We start from the raw sequence: 25,786 nt of genomic DNA, 5'->3' as shown, positions 1-25,786 counted from the left end.
ATTTTCTCTTGATGCCATTACTGGGGGCACTGTAGTTCAGGCTAATGTATACAGTTTTCAGTGCATATGTGTCTGGCCAATCTTTGCATGTTTATTTTGTAAAATTACATAAATTGATAATCAATATCCAATTATTACATCCCTCCCTGTGATCTTGGCTTTTAGGCTACAAGAGCAAATGGGTCCAAGATTTTGCTTATAACTTTGGAAACAAAAGAAATTTCTATACTATGTGATCAGTCCTTGAATTACTCAGCTAGTAAAATCTGTGGGTTTTTTAATATAGTTTTGTGCTTGAATGCAAGATTTTTGACTTCTCTTGTAGTCTTAGGCAACTTGGTACTTTTGTGGTGACGGAATACTTTTAATTCTTATTTTTCAGATTCGTCATGAAGTTAGCTTTAAAAATATGACTCATAAGCTGTGCAGTGACCACTGCTTCAATAGATACAGGATGGCAAATGGTTTAATAATGAATTGCTGTGAGCATTGTGGGGAGTATTTACCCAGTAAAGGAGCTGGAAACAATATTCTTACTATTGATGGTCAGCAGAAAAGATTCTGCTGTCAGAACTGCGTTGGTGAATACAAGCAGGTAATTATTTCTTAATCTATAAATTAAAATTAAAATAAGCATTAATACCCCTTAAATTTATCCTCTTACTCATAATGTGGTTTTATTCTTTATTAGGAGTCTTAAGTAACAAAGACTAAAAATATGACGTTAATGCAAGTGTGGGCAAACTAACCTAAATGGGCCTTCTACTATTGTTTTTTTGATGTTACTGTAATAACAATACTTATTTGTTATGAACCAAATATCATTGCAATTAACCTTTCTGTTAATAATTTCTTTTTTTCTAATGGGTGTATCATTTGTAATGGGTACATCATTTAGGAGTATGTTAAAAGCAAGGCTGACACAAGCTTACTGGTTCATAAGTGATAACTCTTTTTTGGATTTAGCTTTTAAGCTATTAATAGCTTTTAAGCTATTAAAACATTCAAAAATACACAGGATGTGTAGGTTGGACATTGCTGTGAGAATATGCTTACACGTTGGCTATGTACCTGTACTATGTCTCTTCTTCACTGTACAGCATACGATTTTGAAAATGATAGTTACTTTCATTCTTCCATGTCTTAAATTTTGTGTTTTTATTTTCTTTACTTGGTTTGGGTTTTATTTATTCTTAAAACTGTTAAGATAGCAATACTTGTGGTTCAAAATGGTACCAAATCAAGAAATCGGATGGCGAGTAGTGATGCACTTCACATATTACAGAGCTAAGTAGCGATGCACTTTATATGTTACAGAGCCAACTTCACTCTGAACTGTTCATTGCTAATGCTGGTTGGAAGGTTTAAACATTAATCACACTATTTATGCTATGATAACTATTTCATAGTTGTGAAATGTTAAATAATTTGGGGATTTTGTTAATTTTATTGTTTGATCCATACTGCTTTGAGTTTTTAGGGATAGTGTTATGAAATGCAAAATCGCTATTTTACTAGCAAGGAATTTCTGTGCTTTTTTTTTTTTTGAAGTTAACTCTTGAATATGTGAGTGGCCCCAGTGCTGAATATTGCTTTGGGTTCTTTCTTCATCTCTTTCCATTTTTGAGAAACCAATGACCTAAGAGAAAAGGGAGCCCTGCACTGAATGTATATATGATAAGTTTCTTAATGTTAACATTATTTTTGTTTGTATTTTCTCTTTGGACATTCAGTTTTACTACTTTTGGGGTTGGCTGTTCTTGTGTATATGCAATGTGCATACAGCAATTCTGGAAACGTGCATATGTAAATAGCGTAACTGAAAACGTAACTTAAGCGTTGTTCTTTTGTCACAGCGAAACCAAAAGGGACAGGATAGGTTTCCAAGATACTAAAAACATAGGCATGCCCAGAAGCCATGGAAAGACTTGAAGAAACGTTGAATACTGTCTCTCGAAGAAACAAAAAGGCATGAGATTAACTTTGAACTTGAGACATTCCCACACAACCAGTATAACATGCACTGCATATGGAATTAAGAAATGAACGTGGAATTTTGAGAGGTTGAATGATAAATCTGTACTTAACTCTCATTACAGACTGTACTCTTTGTTTAGATATTTCTGTATTTTGTGTTTAGATATGTACTTGAGAAAGATATGGGTAGCAAGTTGTATATGCTAGTTTGATTTGGGGAAGAGGAGCAGTTTGCAGTACCAGGAAATCTTCGCTAATAGTAAGTGGGTATTGTGCGTTATTGTGCGGATCCTTAAGAGAACCTTTCAAATTGAGAAATGTGTTGTTTTGGTGTACTCAGTTCTGACAGCAGGTTTTATTCAAACAAGTTCTTAGTTTTTTTTTGGTGGAAATATTTGGTACTGGGGAACTGTAATAGGCTATGAGAAGCTTAACTCTAGTGCTCATGGACATCTAGTTTGGACTGGTGATTAAATGTAATTCATAGCTGGCAGATTTCAAATGTTCCTGGAGTTGTGTGGGTTTTGGGGGTATTTTTGATATTAAGAGAAACTAGAACTATAAAATTAGGAGCTTTTCTTAGTGTATGTTGTTGTAGGTGTCAAAGTTGCTCAGGGTACAGTTATTTCAGAGTAACTAGTTGTCTAGCAAGATTTATTTAGATTTGAACTTGCATTTTCATTAAGGTTTTTGAACTGAATGTATTCAAGGAGTTCTATTTTTGAAAACAAGTTTAGACTTTGGAAAATGTCACTGGTAAATCATTGGGCCACAATTGGTAAATTACAGGTTGCTTAATTCAGTAGTAACAATGTTTTCTTGGAAATCTTTGATTCAGATCTGGCTGTTAAAGGAGAACTAGTGAAGGAGACAATACGGGAGACTTTACATGTTGAAATAAACACATTGGAGCCAATAATACAGGAAAAGTTGATGTGTCATTTGATTACAACATTGTGTTGTGCAACTGATTACCATGTGTGACATAACAGTTTTAGCAAATGTTTTCTTACAAAAAATTGTAAAATAAATAGGTCTTATTGGTACGAGCTTTGTATTAAGCAGTTTATTTTGTAAATGTCATAAGCTTATCACTATACATTTGTAGTAGTAAGTAATAAATGAAAACTGATTTTCATTACTTGTACCTATCTATATACTTCATATTTTTTTAAATAAATATTACACTGATTTGAACAATTAATTTTCATTAACTTATCATGGACATTTATTCTTCCTGGAATGAGAAATGAAAATTGTGCATAATAAAAATTACTGTGGCTCTTGGAATGGCCACCGAGCGCAAATAATCCACTGTTGATGAAGGGTTTCTTTCCTCTGCTTTAGACTGCGTTGGTGGGAGGCAGGGAAATAAGGAACTGTTATTCGTGGGGAGTAGGTCGTCTTCTGAAGTGCCTAAGTCACACTTGAAAGTGATGGATGCACATAGCTTTCTATGGACTATTTTCAGAACCTGCTTTAAAACTGAGACAAATGATCTTGAATATTACGTCCTGTGTTCTGCTTTCCTACTGGTTGTTCTTTATCTACAACTGATACAATTACAGAGCTTAAGTTTCTTTTACAATGACAAATTTATGAAAGATAAATAGACTAATAATTTGTTAGGACTTAAGAAAATAATCTACATATGCATAGCCTATGAAGCCTATGAAGAAAATATTAGTTACCCTGATAGTACAACAGCCATTCATCAAGACAGCTAAGCTCTTAAAAAATAATAGAGAGAAAATAATATTAAAACCTTGCTCCAAAACCAAAATCATTGTGACAGTTTAGATAAAATGATGTCAGAAGAAAATTCGTACCAGAAGCAGGTGTTTTTAAACCTGAAGGTGACTACTACTTCTAGATTGAACTGCAGTGCAATAGATAAAGAATTTTCAAACTCTTCACATCTAGGGGGGCAAGAAGGACTTGAAGAATGATGCTGAACAAAAGAAGTAAAGAAAACACAACTCTAGAGGTGAATGAGGTAGTCATGTCTTTGTCAGATACTATATTGCCTATGTAATTTTGGAAATCGTAAAATATTTTGATTCCTTTGTGTAGGCATCTCATAATTAAAATGAGAATTTACACACAAAAAAAATCAGTATGCAACAAATTGAAAGAAACCCCAGGTATGCCTGCCATGAAGATATTATCCAAAGCAGCCACATACATCATTACAATGTTTTTCCTCCAGATACTATTGGATATTCTCCGTATCCACAAAATTAGCCGATTTCCTTTTCAAGGCAGTTATGATGTTTGTTGTACCCTGGTTGGCCCGAGCTGGGTACAGGCCTGACAACCTTGTTTGAAGGATCAAGTGAAGTCTGTGACTTGACTTGTGCTACCAGCCATACATTCTAATTTTCTGCTCTTCAACTAAGATAAGGCTGAGTCTGATTGTGTCTTCTTCTATAGATAAGTCTTTGAACTGTTTTGCTTACTGGCCTGATCAATCCACAGTGTTCTCAATTCTGGCATGAAACGTGTTTAACGCTTTACTAGTTTAACAATGTTACTTTTTTTTTATGCTTCACCTTTTTTGTCTTTCTTGATTCCTCAACTAAATTCTTGCTAGAATGTCCTTGACCTTGATTGCTTCGGGTTCTTCTTAAAAGCAATGGTCTTCATGTGCTGTCAAAAAAGAAACGGCTAGAGCTCCTTGCCCTTCATGATTTCTTAATAGTTTTGGGATGAAGTTGAATACCAGGTGAATGCAAACCAAATGGGTATTTTCCTGGCTGGAGAGGATGCTGCAGTGTCTTTTCATCTTGTGAAAATTTTCCTTCAGCACTTCAAAAAGGTGGTGGCGTCACCGTCCCTGGGGGTGTTCAAGGAAAGGTTGGACGTGGTGCTTAGGGACATGGTTTAGTGGGTGACATTGGTGGTAGGGGGATGGTTTGACCAGGTGATCTTGGAGGTTTCTTCAAACCTTAATGATTCTGTGATTCTAATGATTCTACGAAAAAGGCCATTTGGTTGTCGTCTTTGATTAGATGAAGACTTCTTAAATGTGCTTCAAGACTAACAAGGCTATGCCATCCCTACCAGCTCTTCGCTCACAGACAGGCAATAGAAAAAGCCTAACCTAGGCAGCTGCAACTCAAATGTGACGTTTTGCATTCTACTCCTTGCCTAGCAATTTCTTTTGTGAAATTGTGTTTTTACCTGTGTGCAGAGGTTTAGGAACCTTTGTTGTATACAATGACATGCATGTCAGTTCTGCAGTTTAGGATTACTATTTACACAGAGCTTGTATTTACTCTCACAGAAAGTATCAAATCTACTAGTATAAATTTCTATGGAATGCTATGCTAGAACGTCTTATTGCATGGTGCTTCGGTGGAAGTGTTCAGGGTTTTTAACTTGTCCCATGCAGTGTCTGTTCTTTCTCTGTGCTCTTGTTATTAAGATGAATCTGTCCTATTTTTTTTTCTTGGTAGTGCAATTAGCTATGAAGTCTCCTGCTTCCTGCAGTAGTTACTGCTTTTTAAACTCTTGGCAAGTGTCTGTGTTTCAATAAATACAGCTGATAAAAGCAGTAACTGTGAGGTCTGAGCAGCCTCTTTAAATTGAAATATTAGAAATACTGACTTTTTAAAAAAATAAAAATATTTCTGGTCTCTCCAAAGAGACAGTGTTGGGGTTTCAGCCAGTTCAACTGAACTGTGATTTGATAATGGAACCTCTTCCTCATGTAGTAAACTACTTCTGTCTTACTTCAGGTAATACCTAGTCTGGTACTAAGTCGTGTCTTACAATACTGATATTAATACTGTGTACACTTCCGCAAAGTAAAAAGCATCTAGCTATTTCCATTTATCTCTCATGGTCAAGATGAAATAAATCTTTACCGATCAAGACAGTCCACTTCCTTTCCTTCTTGATCTGTATGGGGTGAGGTTTCTTTGTTTTTGAGGCCTCTTAATTTTTATACCTCCAGTTTCTTGTGTCTCAGATGTAAACGAAATCCCTCTAGAAATTTTATATATATATATATATATTTGTACCTCTTATGTCTTATGTACTTGAGTTTGTGGAACCACTTATTTGACCATTTCTGCTTTAAATGTTTTTTTCCCACATGTAGAACCTGTTGCTCTCTAATTAAAAAATAAACAAATCCTCACAACTATATAACCAGGCTACTGAAGCACCAGAGTTGTTAGTAACTGTTCAGGATATTCCCATTCTGTCTCACCCCTATTTTAGTAGATAGAATGAGATAGGTTAATCGGAAATGTTAAAACAGCCACGTACTTCTGAAGAAAAGTACTCAAGGCATAATTGTGAGGTGTAATCTGTATGGGAGCACAGGAAGTTGTTATGAAGAGGAAGCAAGGAGGGGATATGACTAGGTATTGGAGTTAGGGTAGATGCAGCAGTGCACTGATGTGGTTACACCTCGAATGATTGGAGGTAGAGGGGAAAAGAGAAGAGGCAAAATAAACATGAAACAGAAGGAAAAGCTTTCATATAGTTAATGTAAAAGTAAAATTTTTGAGGTAAGGGAAGAAGGGATTTTTCAGCTCTTATTTCCTTAAATTAATGAAGATAAATGTCTGGGGAGTGGGAATGAAACTGGCAAGAAGAGGGAGCACTGGAAGTGGGAGATGCCAGAGGAAAGTTACTGGACATGTTAATGATTTGGTTGTTTGTGTAGTTCAGCTGAAACACCAATTACTTGGTGTTCAAGAACCACAAAAGCAACTGTGTAAGAGCCTTTGCTCTTAAGACATGGGCAAATGCTTTTGACGTGTTACTAATCTTAACCTTAAGTTGGAGCAGGGAAGAGTTTATTCTTTGGGGTAGAGATGGTATGGGTGTGGTATTTCAAAAGGCTCAATAAATAATATGGTTTCTTTTTTCTTTGCTGTTACAGATTCTGCTGACATCTGCTTCTTTTCTTAGACGTGTATTGCTTCTGGATCCATCTGGACCATCCTTCTTTCAAATGAATCTGAAGCAGTTTAGCTGCTTCTTTCTTGATTGCCTTTCTAGTGCATCTCTGTTATTGTAGAATTCCATGTAGTGAATATCTCTGCTTTTCTACTTCCAGAAATTTTCCATTTTCTTTCTCATTTACTTTTCTATTTGAACACAGGTTGTCTGTGTGTCTGTCACTGAATATTTTCCTGAAGTTTTTCCTATTTTTATCTTATTTCTAATTCTAAACTGTTACTCTGTAAAGATAGTGGAGAGAAGCTTTTGCCTGGATTGAGAAGTATGTACAGGTCTCTTATGTGGACTGTATAAACAGAATTGCAAGGCACTTCCTCCAGTTCTAAACACATCTTTGGGCTGCTGTATGGCATTGTAGCAATCAGCTGGTCTAATGTTCTTAGTCAACTGGTCTTTGCGTGGGAGAGATTGTAGCAAGAATGCTCTTAGGCTGCAGATGTGTCCTTCATTCTTCTGAAGGAACATGAGAGAGACCATACTGCTCTTCTCAATGGAGAATAAAAGCTTGTAATGCAGGTGCCAAGATCTTAGGCACTAATAGCTTTATTAAGATACTCCTGCAATACTCCTGCAACTGAAAGGTTCAAGAAGGGAGACTGTAATTAGTTCTAGTTTGCAAGCAGAAGTGAACATTATTTCTAAAGTACCATGAAGTTATAGTATTGGTCTGATACTTATTTTTGGGCTTGATCTTTATTCTTAGTTACGGTATGTACAAGAACAGCTCCAGACTTCAGCTTTCATCATCCCTTTAGTAAGATGCAAAGGTAGACACCTTTGCTGATAATGACACGAGCAAAAATTCCTCAGAAAGCCTCCAAATGAATTTCCTCTTATTTCTCGGAATTTGGATTTCTGTTGCCACAGTACCGTTATTCCTGGAATATATCCAATTCTTCTGTTCTATCTTGTGTCTTGATAGCCATTTCTGTAGTTAGCAGTTGGAGTTTAACACTATCCTAGCTGACAGAATGAAGACTTGAAATGTATACAGAATTAATGACTCCTAAGAATTTGCGTGAAGTGTTTTACCGTATTTCTTTTGTTAGTTGTTTACCATGAGAAGTAGACCTGGTTTCTAGGATTAAGCCTATTATAGAGTTTACAAATGTCATGAAAGAGTGAGTGATTTTACAATCAAATGGAAGAAGACAAGAATGTTCAGGCTTCCACTTTTGCTTTGGAGTTTATGCCTTGGAAGAAATCAAATATGAATGTGTTCTAACTAAAATTAGGTCATCTCAATGCAGAATCTAGGTGGAGGAATGAGGGAGAGATGTAGTCAGACATTAAGCTTCCCCTCATCAGAGGGTATTATGCTGTTGTTTTCTATAATTTTTGCCCGTAGATTAACTCTTTTTATTAGTAACCTAATTGATGCTATTTGCTAATTCTATAGCAGTATTCTTCTTGAAATTTTCTTAAAATTGCAGGCCATAAATATACTCATAGTGTCATAGGACTCTGCAAAATCTCTTAGGGATAGCTTGGAGATGGAGGTTTTTGAATTTTCAAGAAGAGGTGCATGGAAGGAAAATGTCGGATATTTTCTCTTGCTAGTTGATTCTGAGCTCATTCCATCTTTGAAGCTTTGGAACTGAAGCAGAGACTAGTTTAAAATGTGCAAGCTTTTGTCTATAATCATTCTTGTCTACTCCTGAAGTATCATGGAGAGTACAAGTATCATGGAGAGTGCAAGTCAGTCTTTCATCTGGAATGGAAGGATGACTGCCAAACAAGCAGCTATGGAAAAAAAGACTTGGGTGTCCTGATGGATGACAAGATGAACAGGAGTTAGCAGTGTGCCCTTGCAGCAAAGATGTCTAAGTTCGAGGGCACCTCTTGTTGTGTCCACTCCCCTGCTCAAGCAGGGCCACTTGGAGCCAGCTTGTCAAAGACCATATCCATTTGGGATTTCAGTATCTTGAAGGATGAAGACTCCACAAGCCTCTCTAGACAACCTGTTGCTGTATTAGCAAGAGGGTAGTCAGCAGGTCAAGGGAGGTGTTTTTTCCCCTCTGTTCTGTACTCCAGAGACTGATGGTGGAGCAAGGTATGCGGTTTTGGATCAACCTGGATGAAAAAGATTGACAGAGTAAAGTAAGTCTGGTGGAGAGCTACCAAGATGTTTAGAAAGGCTGGAGCACATGACATGGGAGGACAGGCTTGGGTAAGATTAGTTTGTTTAGCCTTGGGAAGGCTAAAGGGAGATCTAGGGGATTATATGGAGGTCGGAGTTGGAACATTTATGGAAGTGCGCAGTGGGAGGTTGAAAGGCAACAGACACAATTTGAAAACACAAAGGATTTGATTACATGTAAGGATTTTTTTTTCTTTAATTTATGGCAGTGGTGAAATACTGAGAGGTTGTCCAGAGAGGTTTTGGAATGCCCGTCCTTGGACATACTCAAATTTGACAAGAACTGAGCAGCTAGCTCTGGACCTGCATTGAGATGGAGGTTGGACTTTGACCTTTGGAGGCCCCTGCATGATTCTGTGTTTCTGGAATGAGGAATGAAGCAGTTATGTTTAAAATAAAGTCATAAAGTCTTGTATTTTCTGTTTCCTTCCCTCTTAGTCAATAATGAAGATTTTGGCATTCCTTGTTTAATTTTTCTTTCTACCAGTAAAGTTTTTTGGTCTCATGACCACGATACATTAACAGCACTGACACAGCTTTACATTTTTCTTCATTTCCTTTTTTTTTTCTGAACACATTTTTCCTTGTGGATAGTTAAAATATTCAAGTTGAACTAAAAAGAAAAATCTTACGTAGTAAGAGAATGAGAACAACTACTGGTTCAGAGCAGGAATTGCAATGCCTGCAGTGTATGTAGGTGGACATACAGGGAACAGTAAGAACAGGATGGGTATATTTATGATATTTTGTCCTAAGTATTTTTTTTTTTTTACTTCTGATTCTAGATCGAGGGATCCGTTAAAACTCGTATAACTTTCCATTCACATTTTAAAATTAGTCTCTTCAAGTACTTCTGCAGTTAACACACATACAATGTTAACATCCATGACGCTCTTCAGTAAGAAGTTCTGCTGACCTTGTTAGGTGAAGAACCACCTCCTGCTGTTTGTTTTTACCATTTTTCTGTTGAGCGTCATATGACTTCCTGTAGTTCTCATCTTGGACAAGACAACAGTTGAACCATAGTGACCCTCATACCATTCTTGGTTCTGTGGATCTGCTGTTACCATAATTTGTCTTGCATCCAGGCCATAAATCCATGCCTCGTGATTGGTCTTATGCCCAATGTGTTAATGTAGTTCTACTTAGTTTCTATCAGTCTTCTGTTTGCTTTAGTCCAGCTTCAAGAATACTTCTAGAGAAAGGATTCTCAAATTTTACTTTTTCTATGGGTTGAAACTAATACTGCAAATTCTTAGAGATGGAAGACAACTTACGTCTGTCAGATGATGACAGGATGAGGAGTAATGGTTTTAAACCAAAAGAGGGGAGATTTAGATTAGAGGTTAGGAGGCACTCAGAGGGTGCTGAGGCCATGGCACAGGTTGCCCAGAGAAGCTGTGGATGCCCCATCCCTGGAGGTGTTCAAGGCCAGGCTGGATGGGGCTTTGGGCAACCTGGTCTGGTGGGAGGTGTCCCTGCCCGTGGCAGGGGGGTTGGAGCTAGGTGATCTTTGAGGTCCCTTCTAACCCAAGCCATTCTGTGATTCTATTGAGATGAATGTGAGAGTACAAAACTGTGAGAGTCTCATCTTGACTTTTCGCACTTGAGAACAAGAGAAAATTCGTGTTTTGCATTATGGCTGTCTAAAAACATGGGACAATACAAGGATGCCTGTTGATATTGTCAATGGGGAAAGCCTTTCTGTGGGACTATTAAAAAAAAAAAAAGGTGCAATGCAGCTGTATAATGGTGATTGATTAGTACTTTCAGGTATTTTATCAGCACTTTAATTTCTTTTATAGCAGTGTTGTACTTTTTAGTTTTTGAATGGTTTTAATATTCAAACTTAGAAGTTCGGGGAATGCTGAAAAGAATAATAAAAATACACCAGAAGTTCAGCTTGAAGGACACAATGATGAGTCCTTGGGAGTGATAAATTTGAAGAGGTTTGGAGCTTTTTAAGTTTAATTTTTTCCTTCACCGCTGTCCCCCCTTCACTCCTGTAACAACATATGTTGAAATTGCCAGTAATACAGAAATGCTTAAATTCTCTTAAGTGCTGTGACAATAATTGTGAGAGAATCTTCTGCATCCTTGATTTCTTTTGGGGGAATTCATGGTCTTTGTACTGCTAGTGTAGTTTAAGGTTCTAGGGAAACTCGGCAGATATAAAAAAAAAAAAAAAAAAAAGGTAAAAAACCTGTCCTTTCTAATTTTGGAATATTTATAAGCAAATTGATACTTCGGTTCTGGATTTGGTAGCTTTAACAGATAGTAAAAAAAGATGCTTCTTGTTGCTTTTAAGTCTGAAAGATCTAGTGTCAAATCAGTAAACAACTCCAGTATTATAAGGATATATGAAATTCAGAAATAACGGACATGGTGGTGCACTGTACTTGATGTGCATGAGCCTTCCTTGACACCAGTTAAATTTTGACATATTGAGATACTGGTTAGCAAATGCTTTTTCTATGTCCAAGGGGTTTTGTCCAAACATGAAGTCCTTTGATACAGTGAATCATGTCCAGTTATGCCTTCATCAGCTTACTATAAATTCTTTTATAATATATTATATTTTCATCTTGATATAAAGTTGTTATGGTTTTGTTTGATTTTTATTTCAGACCAAGAACTTGTGAGAGCTCCACCTGCCTGTACGTTGTTTTCTGATTATATTCCTTAATGCACTTTGTTAAGCTATGTCAGCATATTTGCACCAGTGCTTCTAGATTTATATTTCATTTTGTTCTAGAGTTACCAAGGCTATATGTGTGTGCAGATTTTTTGATGGTCGTTGTTCACTGAAATTTTTTCAAGAAGTAAAGTCTTATTTAAAGAGTGACCTCCTATGTTCTCGATGGTATAACTTGAAGGATTCTCAGTTTTCTACTTTCCTCTTCTCAGCGTGCCGGAGGAGATGAGTGAATATTGGCAGAATAGCTGCAGCTCATAGAACAGTACAATGCTTGCATTTAGCTCGTGGTACTTAGTGTGAATTTTTTCAGTATTGTGGCTCATTAGAAGGACTGATTAGCAGGTACTGGGGAACATTTTTAAAGGGAAAAAAAAAAAAGTCAGATGGGAAAGAAGGATCCTGGACCTATATAAAATATTTTACTTTAGGTAGAAGCTTGCTATCTTGGCACAGATTCCTTTTTGGAGGAAATCCACAGCAAAGATTCCATCAAAGTGTTGTGCAAATTTTGAAGTTGTTGAAGTATCTTTAAAGTTTGCTAGTCTGTGCAAGATGCTACACCCAATCTGTGGTAGAAGCTTGTATGTTTGTATGTTTACACGTACTCATTTTTAATATAGGGAAGATATCATCTTATGCTGCCCTAAGTTTCTTCTGTGTTTGTGAGACTGGATTTAGCTAGTTCTCAAATGTAACTAACTAGAGATGGGAAGACCAAAGATATCCACTTAAGCTTCTGTTACTTTGATCAAGGTGGAGCAGACATGAAAGATTCGTTGTATTTCTTTTCCCCTTAAGCCTTGAAAAAGAGGAGAGGCAATGCCAAAATCATTCCTGAACAGAAGGCGGGAAGAAATCTTACATGCCGAAGTGTCAGAAGGGTATTTTCTAATACCCAGTAAGCAGAGATTGTCTGATCTGAGACTCGTGATTGTTCAAATTCAAGAATTATTGTGATTGCTATCCAAGCCTTTATAAATTTCTGTGGCCAGGGAAGGTGTTTAGACGTTTTTTACTGAAACTCGCTTTATGTTGCATAGGCTACATACTTCACTGTTAGGTAAATAATAGGTGTGGCAGGTCAAAACTACTGATTTTTGTCTACTTACTTTGTCACTGGTATTTCTGCTCAGTGCAACTTTTCCATGCTTTTTATATAACATTTATTCTGTTTTGTGGGACACTGTTGACTGGCAGACTGCTGTGTTGAGATGTCAGAACTGAGTCTGTTTTCAGGTTAATGGGAGTCACAGTTCCTCGCTGGGTCAAATGAGGAGTTTAGGAACTCTGCAGGGTATTTCTCCTGCCTGGTGGACTGGAACTAGGAGACTTTAAAAGCTAGAGAAGTTCTCCAAATGGTGCTGTTACCAAGAAACTGCTACAACTAACTCATACTTGATAACATTAAGGATATTATTTGGGGGAAGAGTATAACTTTTTTTCTTCCAAGTTTAGCACCGTTATTTATCCTTCATCATGCCAAACTCCCATTTCTTGTCATAAAACCATTGTCCATATAACCATCAAGGAGAGAGAAACAACGTCGTTTCAAACGCTCCAACTCAGCAGAACTTGTTGTATACTCTAATCACAGTTTGTAGGTAGTGGGTGGTTTTTTAATATCCTTATTTTCAGGGTGTGTAATTTTTATATTTATTTTTTGTTTTACATAGAAATTTAGTTTTAGCCAGATCCCAGGAGAGAGAAACAAAAAGTGCTGACTGCACTTGAGAAAATGATTATGAGAGTCAGTCAGTATAGGAAGGTTCTGATGGGGGAGAGAACTGCAGAAATAAATAAGCTTTCCTCTATTTATTATATTATAATTTAAAAACAAAAGCTGAACATGGTTTTAACTAATGCATTGTTTTGCTTTGTTTTATGTTTTAGAAATATGGCAAATTAACATCTTGTACTGGCTGCAGAGCTCAGTGCAGGTTTTTTGACATGACTCAGTGCATAGGACCTAATGGATATATGGAGCCATACTGCTCAACTGCATGCATGAACACACACAAATCAAAATATCCAAAATCACAAAGTAAGTGACAAGGATGATGGATTTTCGTCACTGATAAGAGTAGACCTGATTTTTTTTTTCCCCAAGTTTGAACAGTGGGGGTGGGTTATCTTGTTTTAGAATGAATCTCTGCAGATTTTTAGTGTCTTAATAGGTTTTTAAATGTAGATTTTAAAAAGATCATCTTATATTGAACACTAGTAGATGGACCCATGAGGGGTCATTTTCCCCACTAGTATTTTTGCTTGATTTCTGAAACAGTTCATCTGTCTTAAGGTCTCCGGGGGGGGGGGGGAGGGAATGTTGCAACATAAAGTGCTCTCTGCCACAGAATGGCAGTGCAACTTCCACACACGTGAATTAATATTTTCTTGTCTTGGCGCCACCCCATTTTATCTCCTCAAGCAATAATTGATAATTTTTTTCTTTTGCAGAAGGATAGAGGTAGTTATACTGTATATAAACATTCTCTAGGTAAACTGTTTAATCTGGGTGAAAGGAATGAGTAAATCAAATCAAAACTTATGTACTTCAGTATGCAAAGCAGACATAGATCTCAATTCATCAAACTTAAGATCAAAACGCTCTACTGAATGTTGTTAGAAGGTGCTGTTTCACATGTGGTGCTTAGCTTTAATGGCAGAATTAAAAAAAAAAAAGGCAATTTCTTTTGTTTTATGTGACTTACTGAAGCTGGCTGGAAAACAGACAAATTTTAGCTTTTTACATTGAAAAGCTGACCTGTAACCCAGTATTTTTTGCGTTACTATTTTGTACTTACTTTGTTTGTAAACTACGTTTTTCTTTTAGGTATGGAAATTATTTGCCACTTTTGTAAACGAAACTCTTTACCTCAGTATCAAGCCACAATGCCTGATGGAAAACTGTACAACTTTTGCAGTTCCAGTTGTGTAGCTAAATTTCAGGTTAGCTGTTGTGTTAAATATTTTCCTCCCTAAATATTTGTTTACCCGTGTTTGTGTTAAATATTTGCATATTAAGCAAGCTTGCATTTATATACGTGCTTATGACTTACAATTAACACAGCAGATGCTTCTGGCTCGTAACCATTTCTTTTTAAAGTACTGTTTCATAATAATAACACTAGTTACTATCTTAAACTTACAGGATAATAATAACCCATTTCTCCTTGATGCTGTAAGTGAACACAAAGTAATGCCACTACTCATCTTATTTTTCCCATGCCAGCCTCTGTATGGAGATGGGTTTTGCTGCTGTGCATTGATAACCAACAATTTTCATCTCTTTTATGCTAAATACAGTAACAACATTCTCATGTAGGATATTGTGCTGAAAAAAAGGTTTGTGACATGGGGAATAGAAACACAAAGTTAGGTTCTAAGTCATTACAACTTTTACGGATGAAACTAGCTGTTTAAATTACGTCCAGAAATTGGATTGTTGCAAGCCTGATGGTAGGCACACTGTAAGAGGCTGATATGCTTTTTGAAAATGTCATCTCTTTAATATGACTCAGTTAAAGCATATGTAAAATGCGTTGTGGTGATTAATGTCTAGATGATCAAAGAACGTTTCAAAGACACTGTTTCAATTTGTGTATGTAAAAAGAGCTTCCCCAAATGTGTGCTGTTTGATTGATAATTGTTCAACACCATGTGAGGAGGCAGTTACACCCATATAGGGTTAACCCATTTGTCATGAAACGTTTAAGTTTTCTGTCTACTGGAAAGCAAATCAGTCTCTTAATTGCTTCCTTAACATTCCCTGGATGGGACCTCCAACATGTTGCCCTGTTTTTGTGCTTTCATCCTAACCAACTTAGTAGATGTCTGTTAGTGCAGTCTAAATGGAACTGATTAACAAAATAGATGTGGATTGTTAGTATGTAATGACAAATCTGTTGGACTTCTTGCAAACTCATTCAGCATCTACTTCGTTCTACGTGGTCTTACGATTGATTGCAGCCCCAAGAGTGCTCAGAATGAAAACTTTCTGCTATTTGAGGCAGAAAAATAAAGGTAGTGAATGACAAGTACAACCTGGGCCTTCTTGGATTTGCAGAGAAATCAATATTTAGCAACACTGTGGAATATAACTGCAGATCAGTGATGTCCTCGTGGGTTCTTGATCTTATTGAGACCTCGCTAATACTTCTTTTATAGTTTCAGTACGACACGGAAGTCTCTCCTCAAAGTTGTAGTGTACAATCTGTGAGTCCTCAGCAGCACCAAGGACAGCTAGGTGGTCGTTTGCTTACAGGTAGTTTGGATAATCTTCTCTATTCGATTCTGATTTTTGATAGTTTTCATGTATTCACTGTCTAGAAGAATAAAATTATATTCACCATTAGATAAAAGTTGGTAATATAAGAACTGCTTCTTCTGTTTGTTTAGTATTTAGATGGAGAGGACAGTATACCGCAACGTGTGCTTTGGACTCTGTGTTCCCATGGGGGGGCTTATACCTGAGTGACACGTAGGAACTGGACCTAAATTGAGAACAGAGTTTATTGCATTCAGTCACATTGGAATGCTTTCTCCAATGATCTTTTGAAAAAAAACCAAACTGCTTTATCATGATTCTCCATATTTTTCACTTTTTACGGATGAAGATAATTTTTCTTGTACTTTTTCAGGCATTGTATTCATCCCTTTCTCTTACTGTGCCTGTTTTTCCTGTACTTTTTTCTTTGTTAGAAGTTGCCTTTCTCACAACGGAATAATTGCTGTTCAAGGTCTGTGTCTCCCTTCTGCAAAAGCTTGCTTTTGGTTTACAGATGGATTGGAATGTTTAAGTTCCTAATTTTGGTTGCAGTGTTTTAGGGTTGGTTGTTGTTTTACCTTATGCATAACCTTATGTTTCTAGATAATTGTTGCTTTAATCTATTCAAATGCTTGAGAGATTCAGCTGAGCTACTTGTTGTGCAACTTACATCTATATCTGTATTCCTCTTCGTGCAAACAACTTGCAAGAGCATTCATCCCTGTAATAAAGAGGGTAAAAAAGAAAATAGCCTGCCCAATATGATTGATGTTGGATAGTTGGTATTAGAATAGTGGGACTGTATCTTGTCTTCTTTCATGCTCATGTTGGAGGACGTTGTTGGAGATTAAAGGACAGAACTGCTCCGAAGCTGTATTGTTTAAATCCAGTTTTGCTGTCAGTAACTTTACTGGGTCAGTTGAAGATCTTGCACTGAACTTGTCTCTTAAGGAAAAATAAAACTGCTAATTTATTTCTTGTGAACATGGAGGCTGTAGTACAAGTGTCTTACCCAAGTTAGCAAAAGTACAAGTATAAATGTCTTAAAACACAAGCTATCTTGCCAAACCAGAAGTCTATACAAAGTTTTCAGAATATTATTGCTAAAGCTTTTATTTTTCAATTTATGGATAGATCTGAAGAGTTTTAGAACCAGTTTGTGTAAGAATTAAAAGTACATTTTTAAGCAGGATACTCTGTTTTTCCATGGTTGTGTTGATCTCTCCCTTAACCATTATTATGATGTCTGTAAGTGTTCTTTCTCATATTCCTTACATCTCTGTCTCACTCTCTCTCTGAAATGGGAAGCATGTGGGGGATGCTTGGCATGCTTTTTGGAGAAATAGTGTTTCAGATCTGATCATAATAACAAATATTTGAGGGTTCTGTGCGATGGTTGAAGTTCTGTGTGTGTGAGGGCAAGGGGAGTGTTTAGTTCCTTATTTAATTAATTGCCCCTAACTTTCCTTGTGGCACAGTTCGTATGATGCCATATGGGTGCCTGTACAGTCCATATGGGTGCCTGCCTCATATATATTTGCTTCTTCTTCATGTTAACAGAGAACAATTTAATTCTTTCAAAATTCTTTTTCCTGAACTAGTGAAAGAAAAATGTTTGGCTGCCTATTACACCTTCCACATACACATTTACATGCAGAAATGTTTCCACAACTTGATTTTGTATTGCTATGAGCAAGGATACCACCTCTATCACTTATTGCTGCAGGTAATGACAGGGGCAGGCCAGAATCTGTGCTTCTACACTGGTCCTATCAGAAGACTCCTGGGCTGTGTCTGTCTATCGTTCAGTTGTAATTTGACAGCTTAGAGCAGTTTGTGGTGGTTGCATTGAAGCCTGAAAATGGCTTTACAATGATATTTAATCTTGCTTGGCACTTTCCATGCTCTTGTTGTTCAGGCTCAGGAAAAGCCAAATTAAAGATAACTATTTGGGGATTGAATTTAAGATTCCATTTAAGGGTGTACGTACATATGTGCACATACACGCACACATGATTTCAAATATATCTTTGGTAAAGCATAACATCAATAAATCCTTGATGTTCAAGGTGACCTGAGAAACACTTTAACAAATTTGTGATCTTATCGATTCTTTTGTGTAAGAATGCTTCCAGATAATTCCTAAAGATATTCTCTTATTCTAAGCATATTGTAATTTAGAGGCAAGACAGGATGATGCTACATGCATGACATCTTGACTCATTAAAATACTATGCAGAAGCAGCCTTTAATTGCAGCATAATGGGAACTTTAAGTAGGCAACTAAATCATGTTGTGATTAACTCTTGGTTTAACAACTATTTTTTGCTTGTTTTAGAGCTATCAGTAATGTGAATTCAGTTCTTTACTGATTTCTGTAGAAAATGTTTACTTGACCATAGAACTTTATGATTAAAAAAAGCAACAACCAGCAACACTGGTTTTGTTTTAGAAGCAATAATGCTTAATCACTCAGATAACTTTTATCTACAGTTAGGTGCAAATATTCTTTAAAACAAGTTTGAATTTTTAACAGTCTAAAATTCCATTGTTCTCATATCTTCAGCTTTTGTTTTTCTTCAATTACCAGTCCCCTAGACTTGGTAGGGCGTACATTTCTACCACAGCAAATGGGAAAAGAAGTTGAAAGTGCCATACATTAGAAAACAGCAAAACCTAGTATTTTGTGCTGTAACCCTCAAGATAGGGTTTTGCAGTACCACATTTAATGGCAACTGTAGACATGGAAAATATACAGTTGCTTTTCTTTTTGTGAGCACTTGATGTGTTTCATCTTCATTCTTCCCTTTATCTTCAGTGTTCTACGGGTCGTCACAGCTGCTAGTTTTTCAACATTTCCTTCGTTTCTAAACTGATGTGATGAGTATACTTGCTTATTGATTTCCCTTTGTTTTCAACCAGAGCTTCTAGGGCTTTCATTGCAATTACATAATCCATATGGCAGCACGTGTTGAGAATGGTGTTTGCTTTTTGAGGAAACCTGCAAATGCAGAAATACAGAGGTTGGACCTTGATGTTGTTGTGGTTGAAACCAGGACAGATGTCAAAATGCCTTTGTGGCTCCTATATTAGTACAACTCTTCGGCAACCTATTTAGAGCAGCCAAAATCTAGTAAATCTCAACAGAAGAGAGGTTTGCAGGATATAGAGGGATAAAACCAGTAAATACTGTATGTAGGCATCAGACTTCAAGCTGTTATAGGACAATGGACCATTGGGATAAAGGTGATGTCTTTTCTGTTGTTTGGTTCTAAGGTTCTGTCCATGATCGGGAAATGTGTATGACTACTTAATGTCTGCAAACTGGTGCAGAAGTAGTGCATCTGCATAAACTAATACTGTTGGCTCTGCTGGCTAACACTCAGCAGTATTGGCCTGCTTATGTGAAAGTTTACATCAATAACCAGTCTTAACACAATTTATTTGTTTAGTGTAGATGAAGATTTAGTAACATGGCAGCCTGAAGCAAAGTATCCTGTAACAGAAATGTTTTATATTTTCACTAATGTAGATTTGTTACTACGTCTTCATCTCATGTAAAGAGAGTGTCTTTAAAAATATGTCTTGTTGCAAAGCTTGCAGAGAAGATGGCCGTAAGAAATTTATATTCTGGATTCTTTGGGTGTCCATGATTGCTACTTATTCATACCTTGTCTTGAACGGTTCATGGGTAACATGCCAGTAGTTGGTTGATCTAAGGATACGCAAAAGATTGTCTTGGAGGCTTATAAACAACCTACTGGGAGACTACAAATGCTGTAAAATTGAGTTCTCTATTGATTACTCCAGAAATGCATTAAGTGAATTATTCAGTTACATAATTAAATTCTCATTCCTGCATGAAATCAATATTATTTTTCTTGATATGAAAACCTTTGTTTAGGACTTGGCTATTTGAATGGTTGCATCTTCCAGCCACAATGATTGAGGCCAGCTAGGACTATTAGCTAGTTTTTTCTTAATCTTAAACCCTGCATTTACTCAGATTATTGCTGAAGGCCTTTTACTTTAGTATTTGTATTTTGAAGTGATATGATTAGATAAGGTGGTGATAATCTGCTTTGGTCAGGTTTGGATTTGAAAATACTTTTGTAGGTTTTTGTTTGAAATTCTGTGACCAAAGTAAGGCAAGCTGTGAATTATAGTTTTCTGAAAATACATGTTTTGTGATTAACAGGTGTTCAGTTTTAGGAGACTTTTTTTTTCCGTTTATACATTATAGTTGCAAATGGCAGACATTAGAAAGGTAAGATAAAAGAAATACTGAGAAAGAGAGGGTGAAGATTCAAGACTAGAGAATCTAAGATGTCAAGGGAAAAGACTAACCTGCTGTGCTTTTGCCTAGAAATGCTGCTGACTTTATAAATAAACTCCTAGATTTTCAAACGATGTGGGTTAAATGAAAAAAACCCCACATTTTAAAGGTAACTATTTTTTGTGATGTATATGTATATATTTTTGTTTTTCAGACTCTCAGTGTGCAGTCTTCAACAAATGGTCAGTTTATCTCTCCCACTGATATTCAGTTGAAATGCAATTATTGCAAAAGTTCTTTTTGTTCAAAGCCAGAAGTACTGGAATGGGAGGTAAGTTTTTTTTGGTTCTGTTTTGTTTTTCCCCCATTATTTTTAGAATGGTGAAGTGTTTACAAAAGTTTAAACCTGTAACTGCAATATAAGTTTTCTGGATAACTCGATTGGCATATTTTCCTATTTCACATTTTCATATGAAATGTTGACTATTTGTTGGACTCGCTATGAGCCTGAGAAAGAGTTGCTTGTTTTTAGCACCAGAAGTCATACTCTAATTGTGTGCTTGCTCATCTGTTTACATGGCATGTAACAGTTGTGTCCTAAAGGCAAACTATTATTTAAAGTTGCACTTCCCAGATCTTAAAATTTAATGTTAACCCTCTTCGTGATGCTTTGCAATTTTGCATTTAGAACAAAGTGTATCAGTTCTGCAGCAGAGCATGTTCTGATGATTATAAGAAACTGCACTGCATAGTTACGTACTGTGAATACTGTCAAGAGGAAAAAACGCTGCATGAGACGGTGAATTTCTCTGGCATCAAAAGACCGTTTTGTAGTGAAGGTATGTATGTGTTTGTTTTTTCTGAGGTATTGGTCATTGTAGTTTTACTGCAGCTGACATACTGTGTTCATATTTCATGTTAAAGTTTAAGGTACCCATTCATTCTGTTGTATTTGATGCTGAAACACAAGTTTCTTCATCATTAATGCATATGCCTGTTAATTCATCAGAGTTGCTTTTCTGGTCTTCTGTTGAGTTTTTGACCACTTACTTCAGGTTAGGAAGACTGGACATCTCTCTTCAATGTGTGTGTGTAAATACATACACATGTGTATGCATATGCACAAATTTTTTTTACATATTTTCTTCTTTCAAAAAAAATTTATGCAGCAAAGCCTATCCCTACACTACCTGCATTGAGGAATACCAAGCTTTCTGTTTGATTCGTATTTTCAAAATTTAATACAACAATGGAAAATCTTTCTATGTTAGCTTAGAAAGGTCATTCAAGGAATAGCTCCAGTGATGCCTGTTGGTATATGTTGATTAAAGTCATCGTAATTTTCCTGATCAATGATTAGAATTTTCAAAACAAAAAAAAAAAACAAGCTATGCAAAGAGGTATATTGGCACAGTATTCTTTTAAGTTGCATTAAAATATTGAACATCTTAATAGAAACAGAAAAATACGGTCTTGTCTTCCACTTCTGGTGAACTATCCTTTGATATTTAATCCCAGTCTTAGAAATTTAACTACAAGTTTGGATGACCTATATTTGGAGGATGTACTGAATATATATATATATTTTTTCTTTAGTAGTTCATATGATAATGCTTTCACTATCATTTGATAAACCTTGCTGAAGGCTCTCTCCTTTCAAGCAGATTAAACAGCAAATGTAACAATTTACTTGAATCAGGGTCCTGTTAGCTTGGAGAGGAGTGGAGTGTGTGGCTGGAGGCATCTTTTCTTCCACAATATTCCTTTATAGCTCTGGTCTTTGGAATTTCTTGTTTCTGATGAATGGAGTGTGGTGGCATAGATTTCTCCACCATCATTACTTTCTTGTGTTCTGGACTGCAAAGTGATAGGTGGAGAGTTTTACAGTATGTTGCAACACTCAGTAACATCTAGCTAGATATTGTTTCTGTGAATAAACAATTCCACAGGATGTGTTCAAAGACAAGAGCAAACTTCTTTGAACCTGGAGATTGCAGTGTATGCCAGTATTATTGTGGATACCTTGGACTTCCTCATTTCAAACCCTGGCAGCTGTCACAATGAAATCAATAAGATTCATAATGCAAACTATACCATATTATTACTCCTGTAGAGACATTTCTTTATGAGGCTTGGAGTGAGAGGGTTTGTATTTCCTATTGGAAAATTTGAGGAAGGAAAGAAATATTCTTTCGTGCATAAATACAGTTACTGAATGGGGGAAATCCATTACTGAAAGTTTTAGTGTGGGTCCCAGGTTTGCATGTGTTGGAATTCCAGTTTGAGAGCAGAGGTGATCTTTGAGGGTGAATACATCAAATTTTACTGTTAAAATGAATTTTATTGTCTTGGTGTGATGATCTGAACCATTGAATAACAGAGAGAAGGTAGTGAAAAGCACCATTAAATAAGACGTAGCTTGAATAAGTATGGCACACATCTGCTAGCAGAAGCTTAGGTCTGCTTTGTGATGCATATGAAAAAAAAACCTGTGTTACCTGATGAAAATGACTTGCTGATCTGCACAGAAGCTCTGTAGAAACAACCTAGGTCAGTTTTTTAAAGGAGATGTAGTGATATAGATTGCTGCAGAAATTTTGGAATTCAGGAGTTAAAAGTGGGGATATGATGTGGGTGAGAGGGGTCAAGATCGATAGGTGGACTGAGTGTGGAGGTAAACAAATGAAAGTTCTGTCATCAGAGGTGATAAATTCCTCTTCCGCACTTTCCAGGCACCCAAACAACCCTAATTTTTCTTTGATCTCATAGGCTTTTTCCAGAAATACATGCCCAACTGTTTATAAAGTAGAAAAGCTAGTAGATGTAGGAAAGAAACTCATTTGATATGGAGGTCATGCTGGTTTTGATATTGCAAACTATTCTTCGATAAATTCTACCAACATAGACCATTTTGGTGAGGATGTAGTTTTTCTTCACCAGAGGACAATATATTATGATTTAAGAAGAAATACCTAAGGTACTCAGTTACAAAAGATACTGTCATTTCTGGAAGAAATAAAACTCTTCGTGGAAAATACTGGCAAATTTCAGGTGTCTATTTATAAAGGAAGGCTCCTGAGTAAAAATCAATAGAAATTAAACAGGTGTTGAAATTTCAGAAAGAATGCTTATTTGTTCATCTTCAAGCAAACTTACGGGAAACATACATAAGATCAACCACAAATACCCCTTGACTACTTATGCCGACCTAGCTGGAGTAATGAAGATGCCATCATTCCTCTACTCACATTTTTCAGACCTGAGTTTTTTTTGTTGTTTCAGTTTTGGTTTTTTACACATGCACACACTTCTAAATTTATACACACATAAAATTGACAAACCCTGACACCCACATTAAAGTCTCTGGGATTAGTATTTCTGTGCAGTTTCATTCCAACTCAGTTTCTTAGTATGTCTATTGAGATATTTGAAAATATGTGCAGTGAGCAGCTGAAATTTCTGTTGCAATAATGTATAATTAGAAATGATTCATGCTAAAGGTGGCTATTAATTATTTCATGGGATACAGTATGCTTTTTCTGTTTTTGTCCAAAACTCAGATGCTATGTGGAGGATGAGCAACCTGAACTGACTAGTTAATCTGTCCCCCTGGTGCTGAGATTTAGGAAATTAAACTGTGCTGGCATTTTATGACTAGGGAGGCATACCAAAATAACAATATCTAAATTAAATGAAATGTATGTCATGTATGCTAAAAGATAATCAGAGTTGCTTGTGAAATTTTATATATATGTAGTCACATGAATGACAACTGAGGATAGGCTGTGCAAGCTGTTATTCCTGAGATCTTGAGTTTGGGATTTTTCAAGTCTCATGTACAAAAGCAGTCAGTCTTTGGGAATTCAGCAATGGAACTGTTTTAGAATAGTATCTCCATCACTTTTTTTCTTCATTTGGCATATAATTAATCTTTTCCAATAGAAGTAAGTGCTATAATTTAAATAATATAGGCATTGTAATAATTTTGTGATGTGAATTTTAGTAACATTGATTCATATGCAGTAGTCTGCTTCTTGGAAGAAGGTCGGTAAGCTGCGGAGTAACTCAGTTATCTGATACTTGGAAGTAACTTGGAAGTTCCTTTCAAATGGATAATACAGAAAATTCAACTATGAAAACAGCAACTATATTATAATCTTGACAGGATGCTTACATGTTTCTAGAAATATGGGTCTAAGTACACGATTCTGGAAATTAAATTTAAACAGTTCTGATATTTCATCTAAGTAGAGTCTAACGCCTTTTGAAATATTATAGAGCTGACAAGTAATAAAAGAATTTAGGAAATTACATGAGTTCCAATCTTAGTATGTCTAGGAAAGATAAGTATTTAGTTGAAGCATTGCGTATTTTAGATTGACATCTTTTCAATCATTTCTGGACAGTAGATCGTTAGATAAAGTATACTGTTAAATGCTTAGCTGATTTTTAGATTTATATGAAAACATTGCAGATACTGGGAACAGCCTAAACACAAGTGTTTTAAACTACTTCCAAGTGCTTACAAATGTTTCACAACCAATTTAGAAATCAACCTGAAATTACAGAGATTGCTGTTATTACTGGAAACATTAACAGATTTCCAAAATGTTAAGTGATATGAAATATCACTGAGACTTGCTTAGAGTTGCTGGGCTTCCCCAGTAGGTGGGGAGCTGCACTGAGTAGCAGTTGGTATGATGCTCTTGTGCAGCAGAGCATCATACCCTAGGTGTGTCAAGCCTGCTTGTGCCCCTTTCATTGCTGATGTTTGCTTTCGTTCTTAAACATACAGAAACTATTTAAAAGGATTTTTTTATAGCTTATGTTATCAGCTATCTATTTTTAGAGATATAGATACACCTCTTACAAGGTACAATGTACAGAATTTGGGCTAATGTATAGAAAATTCTTAAAGCGGTAGTAAAGCACACGTTTTAATGACAAAATTTTATGACAGTTGTTACTTCCTAATTGCATGCTATTTTGCAATAGGACCTCATAAAGTTATCAAGCATCGGTGAGTAGTATACATTGTAGTGACAGAAAAAAGTGATATTTATTTAGCATACGTAAAATTTTATATCACAGTTATAACTACTTTGTATAATAAAAATTTTCTTTTGCAAGCTCTCAGGTTTGTGCTTCACAGAGCTGTTATCTCCCTCTCTGCAGCTCTGACAGTGTCCTACCATACCGAAATAACTTGTGCTCAGTGTGGTGCCTTTTCATCTTTAGCCAGCCACGTTAGTTTGCTTTTGCTTTTGGCTGCTTCCTTTGACAATGTACAATGTACCCCTCTAAGATAAATTCTAACCTGAAATATTGGTTTCCTTGTGGCTTTCTTTTGAGGATTTCTTCAGTGACGATTTGGAATATCGTGGCAAAATGGAACAAATGAAAAGCTTAACGTCTTAAATGCTGTAAAAAATATGATGCACAAAAATCCCCTTT

The 25,786-nt window shown here is 36.2% G+C and overlaps 1 protein-coding gene across 13 annotated transcripts in view; it reads left to right on the top strand.

Annotated features, from left to right (window-relative positions):
* ZMYM2 (zinc finger MYM-type containing 2) overlaps window positions 1-25,786 on the top strand; it is a 92,198-nt gene that overhangs the window by 32,506 nt on the left and 33,906 nt on the right. For 12 of the 13 annotated variants that reach the window (XM_066989789.1, XM_048047005.2, XM_066989790.1 and 9 more), the window contains 5 exons: window positions 383-595; window positions 13,683-13,833; window positions 14,623-14,738; window positions 20,547-20,663; window positions 21,021-21,171. In XM_066989789.1, coding sequence (XP_066845890.1) covers window positions 383-595; window positions 13,683-13,833; window positions 14,623-14,738; window positions 20,547-20,663; window positions 21,021-21,171 — 748 coding nt within the window. The remainder of the gene's footprint in view (window positions 1-382; window positions 596-13,682; window positions 13,834-14,622; window positions 14,739-20,546; window positions 20,664-21,020; window positions 21,172-25,786) is intronic. The other variant, XM_066989792.1, reaches the window with a different exon arrangement.

The sequence above is a fragment of the Anser cygnoides genome, chromosome 1 (assembly GCF_040182565.1).
Source record: "Anser cygnoides isolate HZ-2024a breed goose chromosome 1, Taihu_goose_T2T_genome, whole genome shotgun sequence".
Lineage (NCBI taxonomy): Eukaryota > Metazoa > Chordata > Aves > Anseriformes > Anatidae > Anser > Anser cygnoides.
Note: the sequence above shows the minus strand (reverse complement) of the source record. Positions and strands in the feature narration are given on the sequence as shown.